Genomic DNA, 15575 nt, shown 5'->3' on the forward strand with positions numbered 1-15575 from the left:
ACCATGAGATCAGCAGCGGAGCTATTGCTACGAAAGCCGTATGGCCGGTCATTAAGAAGCTTCCGTTCCTTAAGATATTTCTTAAGCTGATAATTAATCAGCGTTTGCATGACCTTAGAAAGAAGGGACGGTAGTGCTATCCGTCGGTAATTTGTGGGAGAAGAAGATTCTTCTTTTTTTTTGGGATTGGCTGAACAAATGCAGTTTTCCAACTACTCGGAACGAGCCCAGAAGTATAGGATAGATGGAAAAGCTTACGCAGTGGTTAGTACGAGTAGGCTCATTGACAAGCTGAGTAAGATGGTTAAACTCAGCAAAATTCTCAGCACACAATCTGTTGCTCTTCCTTATTATTGGAACAACTTATTTAAAGAAAAACAAAGAATCAATTTTAAATTTGTCAGTTTCGAATAATTTTATTAAAAGTAGAAATTTTTATGAGAAACTACAAATTTCTTTTAATATTACTTCGCAATTCTTGTGGTTCGTTGGTCTTCTCTCAATGACTGCTGAAATACGTTTGTCTGGAATTTGAATTTTTCGTTTCTTCTTCTTTTTTGCAGTTGCTATTGGTATGGCTTGGATTTTGTATCGTAAGTTTGGTATTTGTATGACATTGATGTTTGTATCTTGAAAGTTGGCAGTCGAAGATATGAGTGACAGTGATGCCACTGCCACTAACACTCCCCCCGGTATGCTGACCTACAGATCATCAGGTCGGTATATCCCGAAAAACATCGAGGACTGCCAGTTTCACAGCCGGTCGTTCATATATCCCTGAAACAGTTTGTACCGTTGCTCTCCGAACTTGTCCGTCTTTTCCGGGCTTGACATCTATAACCCGTCCCTTTGGCCATAAGTTGCGGGGGTTTGATTCGTCTGTTACTATGACTATATCTCCAACAGCAATAGGCTTCGTCGGTGTAAACCACTTTGATCGTCGAGTTAGTGTCGGCAGATATTCATGTAGCCACTTTCTCCAAAATAGATTCGCGTATTGCTGGGCTTTCATCCAGTTTCTTCGTAAGAGCGTATTGTCGTTGGTAGGAATACTATCTGTCTTTTCACCGTTGGATGAGCCTAACAAAAAATGATTCGGCGTTAGGACTTCATCATTCGCATCTTCGAGTGCAATATAAGTTAAGGGGCGGGAATTAACTACACGTTCGACCTCCAGTAGCATGCTGTGCAGCAATTCGTCAGTTGGGTTACGACTTGGCATGATTTGATATAAGGTCTTTTTTATGGAGCGGACTAGGCGCTCCCAACTGCCACCCATATGGGGGGATGCTGGGGGATTGTATATCCATTGCGTTTGGGAGGTTGAGAACTTTTTGGCCATGTCGGATTGTAATTCATTATAGGTTTCTTTTAGTTCCTTTTCAGCTCCATGGAAGTTTGTTCCATTATCACATCGGATTTCTTTGGGAACACCTCTACGAGCAATGAACCGTTTAATCGCTAGTATACAGGAGTCAGATGTAAGGCTATGGGCAATTTCCAAATGAACTGCACGGGTGGTCATGCAAGTTATCAATACACCCCATCGCTTTTCAGTATGTCGACCAACAGTGGTGTACATCGGGCCGAAATAATCGATGCCAATGAAGGTGAATGGTCTGGTGAACGGTGCAAGCCTGGCTTCTGGTAGGACTCCCATTTCCGGTGGTTTCGGTGAAGCACTTAAATTTTTGCATAATTGACATTTTTTACGTACCTGTTTTACAGCTGTTCTAATGTTCGCAATGGAAAATTTTTGTCGGATCTCATTGACTACGGTTTCGTTGTTGTGATGATGATATGTCTCGTGAAATGACTTGATAATCAGGAACGTGATGTATGAGTCTTTAGGGAGGATTATTGGATTTTTTGCATCATAAGAGACTCCAGACACTGCATCAATTCTACCACGAAGTCGTAGGAGTCCATCTTGATCTATGAACGGAGACATCTTCCGAATAAAGCTGGATTTGTCCAAAGATTTATGCTGGGCTAACGGAAGATCAAGGTTGTTTTTTAGAATACTTATCTCATCACGAAACGAATCCAGCTGGGCTTGAAGATAGAGTGATCTTTCTGATTCCACATATTCTCCATGTGTGATGTACTTTTGATCTCGTTTAGGAACTTTCTTCTTGATAGCTCTGGTATTATATATAAATCGGGAAATGTATGCTTGAGTTCTTACTAATTTTTGCCAATTTGAAAAACGTTTGGAGTCTATTAGTGCTTGATTGTGTACAGTATGATGGAACAAAATTGATGCTTTCAGTTCTTCCGCAGTTTCTTGAAGATTTGACAAATTGAGTGGCCATTTGTTTTCGTCTTGCATCAGAAATGGTGGGCCTACAAACCATCGCGAATTCATATCAAAGTCGGGTATTTTTTCCCATTTCGTGGCGTCGTCTGCTACGTTGTCTTTTGAAGGTATATAGCGCCACAGATGAGTTTCGGTTGTTTCCAGTATCTCGCTGACTCTGAATCCGACGTATTGCTTATAATTGCGATGATCAGACTGAATCCACGAGAGAACTGTTTTGGAGTCCGACCAGTAAAACTCTTCTGAAAACTTGATGGCGTGATACTGCTTGATGCTGTTCGCTAATCGTACACCGAGCCTTGCGGCGTCGAGTTCTAGCCTTGGTATGGAAGTTAATCGAAGAGGCGCAACCCGAGTTTTTGATGAAATTATTCTGCATTCAATTAGGTTACCTTTTGTTACTCGGATGAAGGCTACAGCGGCAAATGCATTGATGCTAGCGTCAACAAAAATATGTAGTTGGCATGTGTCGTGCTCACCATACATGATTTGCTTTAAATAGCATCTGGGAATATGTATTCGGTCAATGTTTTTTAAGTGATTGACCCAAACGCGCCACTTCTCGCATAGTTTCCCTTCAATTTTCTCATCCCAGCTCAGTTTGGAACGCCAGATCTCTTGCATTAGAATTTTGATATAAATTAATGAATTACCAATCAGGCCTAAGGGATCAAAAATGCTCATTAGGACGCGAAGTATTTGCCGCTTTGTCGGTTCGAAGTCTACTGACAGAAGCTCTATCATTGACGCCTTCTTTGAAACTGAGAATGTAAATGTATCTGTTTGAATACACCACCACATGCCTAAAACCTTTTCGGAGGTACTCTCAGGGTTGATGTCCAGGCTTCTTCTGGATGCTGGCGGTTGCTCTCCCAGAGCCTCCATGACCTTCGGTGAATTTGAGATCCAATTTCGAATTTCAAAACCACCGTTTTGATGTATGTATTTGACTTCTTTACCCAGCTTGATGGCTTCTTCTTCTGAGTCTACGCTATCAAGAAGATCGTCAACATAATGGCTGTGAAGGATGGAATCGACTGCTCTTGGATACTGTTCGGAAAATTCGAGAGCATTTTTATTCTTAACAAACTGCGCACAACTGGGAGAGCAAGTGGCCCCAAACGTCAGTACCTGCATCACATAAACATCTGGAGTGGCATGTAAGTCATTGCTCCAGAGAAATCGTTGGGCGTGCTGATCGTCTGCTCGCATTTCAATCTGGTGGAACATTTCTCGAATGTCCGCACATATGGCGACGCGCCTCTCTCGAAAACGATATAGGACTGAGAGTAGGCAAACAAGTTGATCAGGTCCTTTTAACAGTACAGAGTTGAGTGACACGCCATTGACTTCGGCAGCAGCATCCCAGACTATTCGAGTCTTGCCCGGTTTATTTTGATTTGTAACAACAAATATTGGAAGGTACCAAGTTCGAGGAAATTGATGTTCAAGTTCGTTTTTAGACAATTTTCTTATGTATCTTTTATTTTCATATTCTTTGATCTGATTTTTTATTTTATTGCCCAAGTCTGGGTTGCGTTTCAATTTTTGTGCAAAGCAGTGGTGTCGTTTTAGAGCCATTTGGAAGCTCTCTGGGAGTTTAATGTTTTCATACTTCCATAAAAGGCCTGTTGTGAATCGACAACCGATTCTGATCGTAAGACTTTCAAGCATCTTGCAGGCGCGTTCGTCATCTTGCGACCTTAACAGCCCCTTTGGTTCCCCAACCCCAAGACTATCCAGAGAAAAGTAATCTTTCATCATGTTATGAAGGGTGTAGTCGGCGTCACTCAGCTTGGCAGTTGCGCATTCACACTCATGATAGTAAGAATGAAAGGACTCACCTGTGTTATTGTCTGTTACTGATGATGGTCCATATGCTACCCAACCAAGTCTTGTCTTTGTTGCAACTGGATCTCCTTCGCCGCCTTCTACCACCTTCAGAGGAATTGCTAGCTTCAAATTATCTAGACCGATCAACAAGCGTGGAACAGCCTTCTCGTAGGATTGAATTGGGTACCCGCGCAGATAAGGGTACTTAGCTCTGAGTTCTTCGACATCCAAGGATTGTTGTGGCAAATTAAGAGATTTCACAGTTCTGATGATTGGAATTTTAAATCTTTTATCGGTGTGTTCCCTTCCAGAAACTTCGACGGATACTATTCTTGATTCATTTTCGTTTCGGTGGGTGTTGCCTGTCCACTTTAAAAAGAGCGGTTGATTGATGCCTTTGAGATCCAATTCTTTTGCCAAGGAGTCCTCCATCATAGTAAGTGACGATCCGTCGTCCAGAAAGGCAAATGTCGCAATGTGCTTCTGTTCAGCATGAAGAACAACAGGAACAACGCGGTATTTTATATTATGAGTTGATCTGTGCGTGTTACAGTTGAAATTTGCGTCATCTGTAGAGGTAGCTTGGCTTGTTTCTGTCGTTTGCACTTCAATTGTTGATGTTCCTGTAACCACTGTGTCACTCGTGTTCTTGTGTAACAAAGGATGATGTCTATAAATGCAACCCTTCACACCACACAAAGTATTCAGTCTGCAACGAGATTGCGGATGAGATTTCAGGCATGTACGGCAAAGTCTGTTTTGTTTTATAGCATTCCATTTGTCGTTAAGGCTCATATTCTTAAATCTCTTGCATAGGTGAACTCCGCAACAATCCTGAGAGCAAATTGTACAGCGTCTCTTGTCGGACATTGGTGTCTTTACATCTTCTTCGGAGTGTGTATTGATGTGGGCTTTTTCTTTCTTGCGCATAGGTGTTCTCGAATCTTGATTGAATGATATAGCAGGACTTACTTTACATATGTTATCTATTAACCTGAAGAGCCATTCGTCGAAGTCCAATAGGTTGTATGATGTCATTCCTTCAATTGCTTTCGCCCAATCTAACATCAGCTGTGTCGGCAGTTTGCTCACAAGATCGTCCAGGAGCTCTGCATTGTGCAAATACTCCTGGAGGTCACAGGCTTCTATTGTCGAAATCAGATTTTGTACAGCCAAGGAATACGATATAATAGTCTCGACTTTCTCGATTTGGATTCTTGGCTGAGTTTGGATCTTCTGCAAAAGCGACTTTATTATGACTTTTGGACGGCCGTACATGATTCGCATTGTTTGTATGATGTTAGGAACATTAGATGGCAACATCAATCTGCCGCGCATTGTTTCAAGGACCTGTCCTTTTAAACATTTTTGCAGTCTCAAGAGGTTTTCTTCATTACTAAAACCACAGAGCCGTGTACTTCGATCGTAAGTACTGATGAAAAGTGGCCACTCTTCAGGGCTGCCATAGAAATTCGGTAAATCCCTTGACATTGAATGTCTGTTTGCCAATTGAACATTATCGGGTTGTGCAGACTCTTGCTGTAGATTTCTTGGATTTGCATGATGAAGTGATGTTGATGGGCCAGGGTTGTGTGGCATGGTGGTGGCAGGAATATGGATGCCCAGATGTTGATTTATTTGTGTTGTTATTTGTGCACTTTTCATTGTATTCACTGCAAGTGCTTGGTGTTGTACATCGTTCTGGTTTCGAATCCAATTCTCGACATCTTTCGGATCTTTATACGATTCGGAGCACGCACTTTTTTGACTTCCATTTACGAGCAAATCCAATTTCTTTCTTAGATAATCTTCATCTCTCTTCTTCTCTAGTTCTCTAGATTCTTCGAGGATCTGTAATTCTATTTGCCGGCGATTTGTTGATGACGTCTTCTTGGAACGTACGGATTCTGCATCTGCCTTCTTTTGGTTTAGACATTGCGCGCAGCTCCAATCTTCTTCTTCTATGGCCGCAGTCACGTTGACGCAATTGAAATGGTACCATTGTAAACATTCGTCGCACTGAACCATTTCTTGCGTGTTGTCTATGTCGCATAATTTGCATCTACCATCTTCTTTGGCTTTGGCGATTCTACGACCCTCTTGTCGTTTACTTCTCCTTATTAATGGAGTTTCGTCAGCAGACATCTTTATCTTTATCTTTTACTTATTAATATAAAAGAAATTTGTAGAATTGTTGCTCTTCCTTATTATTGGAACAACTTATTTAAAGAAAAACAAAGAATCAATTTTAAATTTGTCAGTTTCGAATAATTTTATTAAAAGTAGAAATTTTTATGAGAAACTACAAATTTCTTTTAATATTACTTCGCAATTCTTGTGGTTCGTTGGTCTTCTCTCAATGACTGCTGAAATACGTTTGTCTGGAATTTGAATTTTTCGTTTCTTCTTCTTTTTTGCAGTTGCTATTGGTATGGCTTGGATTTTGTATCGTAAGTTTGGTATTTGTATGACATTGATGTTTGTATCTTGAAAGTTGGCAGTCGAAGATATGAGTGACAGTGATGCCACTGCCACTAACACAATCCTTCGGGGGTTTTCTGGCCCGCATGGCGAAGCCAAGAAGAATTTTGAACATTGAAATCACCCGTAAAAACGATTTCAGTGTGAGGATACAGGGAGACAATTCTGTGTACGGAGTCAGACAGAGCATAAAATTCCTTAGAAGTTGAAACTCTCTTCAGGTTTGGGCTCCGATAAAAAAAACAATAGTGAATGATGTGCTTATTGACGGAAAGTTTTTTAAATTTCAGCTTTATGTTTAATAGCGAAGTTTTGTAAGGCATTTGATAGAGTCATATTTCGATTTTGATAACACTGATTGTCACTGAAGATAATAATTGGTATGGTTTAATTTTTCAATTTTTCCAAAAAGACAATAATGCATGATGCAAAAACATTTGAATCAACGCCACCGTCTCCCTTCCGCTGTTTCGATTAAGCGTGGAAAAAGGATTCTGTTTTAAAGGTACGTCATCGGTTGTCATGTTTGCATGACATTGTTGAGCATTATTAAGTTCCTCAACGAAAATAAGTTATCAAGAGAAAAAACATATATTATTCTTGCATATGAGGAAATGTGAAAATATTTCCGTAGTCCAAAAATATATCTTGTCACACTATTATATACAACATTAAGCGACTTAGCAAGTTCCATTCTTGTTTTTATTGCAGTGATTCTTTGGGTGGTCCATAACATTCGTAAGCCTCCGTACAACCCACCGATGATAAGTTGTATATAATTTGTCGAAGTGAGTGTCTTATTGAATACAAATCCAAGATTCTTGGCTGGGTCAACAAACTGAATAGCGTTATCATTGAGTAATATTATAGAAAAGCAAAATGTGACTGAAGGGTCTTTTGAAATCACTAAGAATTTTGACTTGGTACGATTTCAAAAAAGTCCGTTGGATCCAGACCAGAGCAATATGTTATTTAGATCTTCATTTATCTCCCAAATACTATTTTCAAACAACCCCAATGGACAACTGTAAATAAGCTGTACATCATCGGCATACATATGCATGGATGAGTTAAAGCTTAGAGACCGGAGCTCATTGACATAGTACACAGTTAAAAGTAATGGGCCCAAAATAGGCCCTCGGGGAACACCCCGTGTTGGCGGAAGAAAGGCTTTGGAAAATCCAAAAGAGTGAGAAAAGACACGACATTCTTATCTACACTTTCTCTTATTTCTTCGACCACATTTATAAGGGCAGTAGTGCAACTGTGTTTGGGACGGAAACCAGATTGATTGGGACCTAGCATGTCGTTACGTATAATAAAATGCCGCATTTGTGTTGTGTTCATAATTTTTTCAAAAATGTTGGTAAAATATGGCAATATGGCTATTGGCTGATACTCATTTCGGGTTTTGGAACTGTTTAAACACGTTTCTAGACTCCAGTCATGAGAATAGTGTTAAAAAGATGTGTTATGTATCTCAATGTAATCGGTAGAATTGCCTTCACAAACACGGGATGGATTTCGGAATGCTATTGAGTTTGATTTAATAGATAAAAAGAGGCTGGGATGCGACCCATACTGATAACTTCCCATCCCATTTGTCTTGCTTAAAAGTTTGGAGGGTTGGGTTAAGTAAGTTGTTAGTTGAATTATTCTTAACAATTTAAAAATTACCAACAATATTTTTCATATAAAGAAATAGTTTAGTTTGAAACTCTAGTTTTGGTAAATAGATTTTTTGTCGAAAACAAATTGTTACCAATTTTAGTTTCATTTCTTAATTTTTTACAAATTGGATAAATGAAATTAATTTATAAGATATCAAGAACCGAACATCAATTTTTACTAATTTTCGTACTATTTTTTGTAGATTTTATTTTTTTATGAAAAAAAAAACATACTGATGGATTTACTGAATGTTGACAACAATTTTTTTTTAAAGATAAAAGTAGTTTAAAGCCAATATCTCAAAGTTTTGAAAAGATATTTAAGTCGAAAACCAATTTTTACCGACTCTTATTTTTTTTTTTAGGTTTGAGTTTTTCGTAAAAAAAACTGTCAATTAAATTTTTCTCAAAATTTTTAAGAATGTTTAAAACAATATTTCTCATAAATTAAAATTAGTTGGAAGCCATAATCTCAAATTTTAGAAAAGATATTTGAGTCAAAATTTAATTTTTACCAACTTTGAGTAATTTTATCAGATTCGTTGCACAAAATTGTTTTGGAGATGAAATCATGTTTTAGTCGTAAGATTTTCGAGTTGACAAATATTTGTTCTGTTTTTGGTTTATAAAAACCGTTAATTGGACTTTTTTGACAAAATATACTTGTTTGGTATCACGTTACGATATCTTATATAAAATTTAATTCAAGTCTCTAGCGTTTTTGGTTCATGAGATTTTTAGGGTTAACCAAAATGTCGCGAACGTATGGACTTACGACCGTTCGTACACAAACGGAAAGAAATACATTGCGAATGTCAGTATGGGTGTGAATGCAATACTGTATGGCTTAGAAGATTTCCTTTGGATAAAAAGTTTTAAGCATAGTTAATTTGGCCATACTGAGAATAGTAACGTTGACAATAGTTATAGCCAATACGCCAATGCCAGTATGGGAGTCAGAACCATCCTGACTGGCGGCATGTACGTCGTACAATGCTCCTAGCAGAAAAGTCTATACATTATATTGTTATGTCCCTTATGCTAACATTGAAGTAATACCTATTGACAGTAATCCAATAAGAGTATCGATTATCACGCCATAAATTATCGCGGGAAAAACTAGTAGCATTGCGACATCTCTGGTACGGTATGGGGCTAAGGGCAATACTGTCTCGTCAAACGTACTATGCGCCCAAGTTTTACAAGCAAAGATTGTTGTACCATATAATATAGTACATGATCCCATACTAATAAGAGTTGTTGCAAGACAATTAAGGAATATCACCGATACTTTTTTAGTATGGGTCTCCAGGCCATACTAGAATTGTCAAAAATGCCATACACTTCTTTCCGTGTGTCGCTATAAAAGTGTCGCTATATAACCCCCTTATCATCCCCGTCCTGCAAAACGGTCCAGAAGCATGGACTATGACAAAAGCGGATGAAAGCACCTTGGGTCGGTTCTAGAGAAAAGTTCTTCGTGTGATCTACGGTCTCGTACGCATCGAAGGGGATTGGAGGAGAAGATGGAACGACGAGCTGTACGGGCTGTAAAACGATGTAGACCTAGCCAGAAGGGTAAACGTCCAACGAATAAGATGGCTGGGGCAAGTAGAGGCCCGGAAAGTCTTCAAATCCACAACCACAGGACAGCGCAGTAGAGGAAAACCGCGGATCAGGTGGCGCGCACAAGTGGAAAGTGACCTCATCCAACTTGGAGCGCGAAACTGGAGACATCTAGCTAGGGACCGAGCTAGATGGAGAAGTTTTTTTGGGTGAGGCCCTAGTTCACATAGGACTGTAGCGCCACCTTAAGTAAGTAAGTAAGTAAAACAGTCAGCAGTAATTCCCACATTTTTAGAATTGCTCATCACTTTACCTCAATTCCAGACTTACTATCCAAGTATAAAGGTTCTTTTTTTAACCTCACATCGAGAATGTGGAATGATATTTTTACCTCTCACCATTGTGCACCGATATATCATCTTAAATCCTTCCCTATTTTCCCAAAGCTCGCACTTAGATATGTTAAGGGAATTAATAACCTCTTGAATGCCTGTTAATTAAAAAAACAATTTGGAACCTCATTTTGAATACAAAATTTTGTGAGAAAGTAAAGTTTTCGAAAAAGAAAAAAGTACTAAAAAGAAGTTATGACTTTTACAAACCTTCTTTGGCCAATTTTCAAATTAATCTTATTTCTTTTATTCCAGGTTTTATATAACAACATTATAGTACTTCTAAGAAGTTACCGACGACAACAACTACCGACTCAACTATATAACTGTCTTAACTGTGAAGAGCTCTTTCCTGTATTTGCGCAATTAGAAAATATATGATGGAACAAATAAATCGAATCCTTATCTTGAAACCTCGCACCATCAACAGATCAACACCTTTCTTAATTCTATCAAAAAAGCTCCCACTTTTATCTCGTTATATGTGAATGGTGTATGGTGCCATTTCGAACTCCACCACCTATACCACTACTATCTAGATATCTCTCTATAGCTACTCCATTAGACCGACTACCTCATACCAGAGGAGTACCGACTTGACTACCAAACTATACCGACAACATTCAATTCCTCCCAATTACGCGAATTGGCAATCTATTAAGGCAACAGCTATTACTTAACATCAATTCAGCCTACTGCAATCATTGGCAACAACTTCATCGGGGATACCAGAGTTCAATTCGATTCCTGGATTCCTGCTTTGGTCATCAATATATATAGCCAGATTCCTGGTGGTGTGTTCCTATCCTCCTTTCGCTCTCTTTCCCTGCTTGGTGGAGCAGCTTATTCACTAGTACGAGTATATACCATCTATTGTGGCCTTGCTGATTCTTTGAGTGTTGTGTTCGGTTTCGGTGCTCCAAACGTGAGCACAGCAATTAATTAGCCAAAACACAGGAACCCTTTTGGGTTTGGTTTGCTTTTGCTGTTACTTTTGCTTTGGTTTGGTGGAAACTATTTTAATTGGCAATTGTTGTGTGCGCTCTGAGAATGGTAATAAAAATTCCATTTCCCTAAAAGTTCCAATGTATCCCCACAGATATATCCCCTTCAGAGTTCCAGTTGTTGTCAGCCATGGCAGGCATTGGAATCAGCATCGGAATCGGCGCATTATGTATGTAGGAACGTACTCTATTGGCATTTATGCGGCTGAATTGGCAAATAGAGAAGAATCCAATCAATTGGATCTCATCGAATCCGATCGAATCAGATTGTATCGCTTTGGAATCGAAGGTCGGCGACAGTGTATCTCCAAACGACAGGTCTTCCTTCTCTTAAGGCATACCACTGGCACTAACCTTTCCTATAAATATCTTTCCTTTAGTTTGGTTATCGATCGGAGATCTTATCCCCATCGCTGATGTTTGTTTAGGAGTCTAAGAAATGAAGACACAAAAAGCAGGTTGCCTGTGCAAATCTGTGCATCTGAATTCGATCACCAAATAAATAAACCAATTGCGACACACAAATCACGGTACAAGTGAGGTATAGGTATACCCTCCGCTCCACCGGCACTGGCACCGCTGCGAGATTCTTGGATTCTGCTGATGGTGATTCTGTGAAATAGAAGGATCTCAGGTTGAGTGACGGTCACGCTTTTTGTGGGTTAAAATAGAGGAAACTTGTTAAGACTTCTAACAACTTTTGAGTTCTAATATATGAACGTACACATAACGGATTAAAAAAGAATTAATTTTGAGAAGAGATGTGTTTTGATAAGTATTCAAAACTTTCTCTATGTAAGGCAAATATTTGGTAAGGTATTCGTGGAAAGGTAGAGTTTAAAGTTCTTTCCTAATGAAAATTGTTGCAAAATTTAACATTTAGTTCACCGAGAGCCAAAATTCGTTGTTCAAGAGCTTTCGGACTTTGACAGTTGATAGTAGCCATATTGAAGATCTATCAAAATGGCTTTCATACGGTCTTAACATGTTTAACACAATGCCATCATTATAGAAGGGTTTAAGAGGGGATATACATAGGTGCACACTGGTCGTAAAGTTTGTATGAATAAAATGGGAAGGAAAACCAGAGTTGAGTTAATCATTAAACATTGTCGATGTACGGATAAAAAAAGAATCTCCATACTTGACAGAAATTCCAAAATTTAGTTCAAGGGTAAATTAAGGAATTGTTTGACAAAACAGCGTTGGTAAAAATATTCGTCAAATAACTAAAACGTAAAAAATTGCGGCTGTGTTCGCACGGTGTAAAAGTTTCTATCGATGAAAAAAAGAAATTTATTTGGATCCTCTCCAATCTTGTCTTAGGGGAACCTGCGTAAATATGAGAGTTATATTCAAGTTTTGGATGAATATATGTTTTGTAATTACAAGCAGGTCAGAAGGGTCGGGGAAGCCCTATGCGCCCATTTAATGAATATAAGAGGCAAAACGGGCCCTGGTTAACATACTTACTTATTTAAGGTGATGTTACTGTCCTGTGGTAACTAGGGCCTCAACCAACAAACTTCTCCATCTAGCTCGGTCCCACGAAGAACTTTTCTCTCGAAACGAACCAAGGTGGTTTCATCCGCTTTTGTCATAGTCCATGCTTTTTCTTCTTCGGTGATATATATTTAGGTCATTTTCTTGATAAGAGTATGTGCATTATTTTGCCATCAGTAACCGTTAAACCCATGTTTGCCGCCTCTGCCTCAATATTCACAAAAGCATTGCCTCTAGTGTTGACGTGTGAGCTCTGCACTATATTCTTTCAAGCACGATGTAAAAAAAATCGCATGACAGCGCCTCATCTTGTATACAAAACTTTTTTGACATCGAAAGGTTATGTTAAGTTGTTCCCGACCTTTATGGAGCAGCGTGAATTCTTCATGGTCATCATGACACTAGACATGGCTCTATACAGCTCATTCCTGTAGATTCTGTCATATGCGACCTTGAAATCGATTAAAAAATAGTGGGTGTCGATTTGATGTTCTTGGGTTTTTTTTCCAGGATCTGGCATAATATGAATATTTGATCGACTGTGGACTTTCCTGGTCTAAAATATCACTGATAAGGACCTATCAAGTTGTTGACGATGGGCTTTAGACGTTCACATATTACGGCAGAGAAGATTTTGTAGGCGATGTTAAGTAGACTGATTCTTCTATAGTTGGTGCAGTTTAGAGGGTCTCCTTTTTTCACGATCTGGCAAACAATACTGAGGTTCCATTCATCGGACATGCTTTCTTCCGACACATAAGTTGAATAAGTTCGTCTATGCTCCGAACTAAATTATCTCCAGCTGCTTTGAAGAGCTCGGCATTTAAGCCATCGCTCTAGCGGCTTTTTAGCTAAGATATATGTCAATATTTAATTCGTCTAAGTCTGGAAGACGGGATTCTTGGCTTTCTTTGTCTATTTTGAATGGATCATCCTGCCTGACAGCAAATTCTGATCATCGTCGCTGTTATACAGTCTGCAGAAGTGGTCATTCCATATCCTCGGCATTGACTGTGGTTCCACTTTGAAGTTTCCACTATCGTCTTTGCAACCTTCGGTTCTAGGTTTATGAGTTGTTATGCACCTGGTCATAAAACTTTCAAACTTAATTCCTGCTTTTGAAACTCTCAACGTCTTCTACCGCGCGTTTCTCATATTTTTCCTTCTGAGAGGTCGGTGTTCCTCTCCCCTCTTCTGCTCATAGAGCTTGTGAGCAGCTCTTGTATTTCTATGCAGCTTGCGCCGCCGCATTGCCTGCCTGTTGTTTGGTTGCATTTTCCTGCCGATGTTTCTCATCAAATCAGGGGTTCCTTGTTGCTGGCTACTTGAAATCCAGCACGTCAGAGGTGGCTTCTCTGATTGCATCTTGGCAATGTTGCCACTAGTTTTCGATACATTGTGTTGGCGCCAGAAAACTTCGAGAGAGGTTACTTGTTACTCGGTCGGAAAAGGATTTGGCGATCTCTTGCGATTGTAGCTTTGCTACGTTGTACCTTCTCCCACCATCTCCTTGTTTTGCCTTGGGTCTGGAAACCTGAAGTGCTACCTTGGCTACAACGAGGAAGTGGTCCGAGTCGATGTAACCTCCTCGGAAAGTTCAGACATCCATGATGCTGCAAGAGTGTCTAACGTGAATCGCAATATGGTCAATCTGGTTGACGGTAGATTGATCTGGAGAACTCCAAGTTCCTTTGTGGATGTTGAGGTGTGGAAAACGCGTACTAGCTACCATGACGTTTCGCTCCGCAGCTTAATCGATGAGCCTGAATCCGTTTTCGGAAGTGTTGTCGTGCAGGCTGTTTTTCCGGATTATTCCACCGGAGATATATTCCCTTAATTGCTTGGGATTAAAATCGCCCAGCACAATTTTAATATCTTAGCTAGGACATTGCTCATATGTTTTGTCTAAGAGCTCGAAGAACATATCCTTGGTATTATCATCCTTCTCTTCTGTGAAGTAGGGAACGCATATTAGGCTAATGTTGCCGAATTTAGCCTTGATGCGTATGGCCATGAGGCGCTCATTGATGCACCTATAGTTCAAGACTTGTTGCCTAAGTCTGGATCCAATGACAAAGCCGCATCCAAATAAGCGTTGTTGGTTTTCTCGGTAATAGTCACCATAGTGAATATCGCAGTTTTCTGGATGGTGGTGATGCCTGCTTTATAGCAGGGCCTCCGCTAAATCTTCAGCTACACGTGGTCTGTTAAGGTACCTAACATTAAACGTGTATAGCCGCAGCTTAATTCGTTTGCGTGGGTTGTCAACAGTAAACCGTCCGTATACGAGGCTTGTAGCTTCTTTCCACCTGGATTTTTTTTGTGGTCTGGAAGTCACTCTGACACAAGGCCTTCAACCTGAAGGTCCAGGTCCTTCATTTAACTCTAAGATCGATAGCCGGTATAGCCGCTCCTTACTGGCCTGGGCTTTGAATATGTCGTAGTAGCCCTAAAAGGTGTTAACTAAGTAATTCAACCGAACTGGATTTGTAGACGCCACCGTTGATTCCATCTAGGAAATTCCTCCGCTGCCGCCTGGATGAAGGAGAGAGATATCCTAATGGACGAAGTCAATACACAAAATTATTTCTTTTGAACTTAATTGAATGCTTCAACGACTTCTGGTTCAAAAAGGAACGACTACATGCTTCACATTTTGCAAGAGTGTTTCGAGTGTATGGTCATGTCATCTGTGTTTATAGCTTGATGAAATAGCATGTAAAATCAATATGCAGCATTATTTGAAAATTGAGTACCGACTGGCATTTGAACGTTCACATTTACGCAGGTACCTGCCTTGATTCGT

The 15575-nt window shown here is 39.7% G+C and overlaps 1 protein-coding gene across 1 annotated transcript; it reads right to left on the reverse strand.

The window, feature by feature from the left end:
* Positions 1–712: 712 nt before the first annotated feature.
* LOC129945495 (uncharacterized) lies at positions 713–6298 on the reverse strand. The gene has a single exon (XM_056055314.1). It carries the CDS (start codon positions 6296–6298, stop codon positions 713–715), a length of 5586 nt encoding a protein of 1861 aa, XP_055911289.1.
* Between the last annotated feature and the right edge of the window lie 9277 nt (positions 6299–15575).

Source organism: Eupeodes corollae, chromosome 1 (assembly GCF_945859685.1).
Source record: "Eupeodes corollae chromosome 1, idEupCoro1.1, whole genome shotgun sequence".
NCBI classification, from domain to species: domain Eukaryota; kingdom Metazoa; phylum Arthropoda; class Insecta; order Diptera; family Syrphidae; genus Eupeodes; species Eupeodes corollae.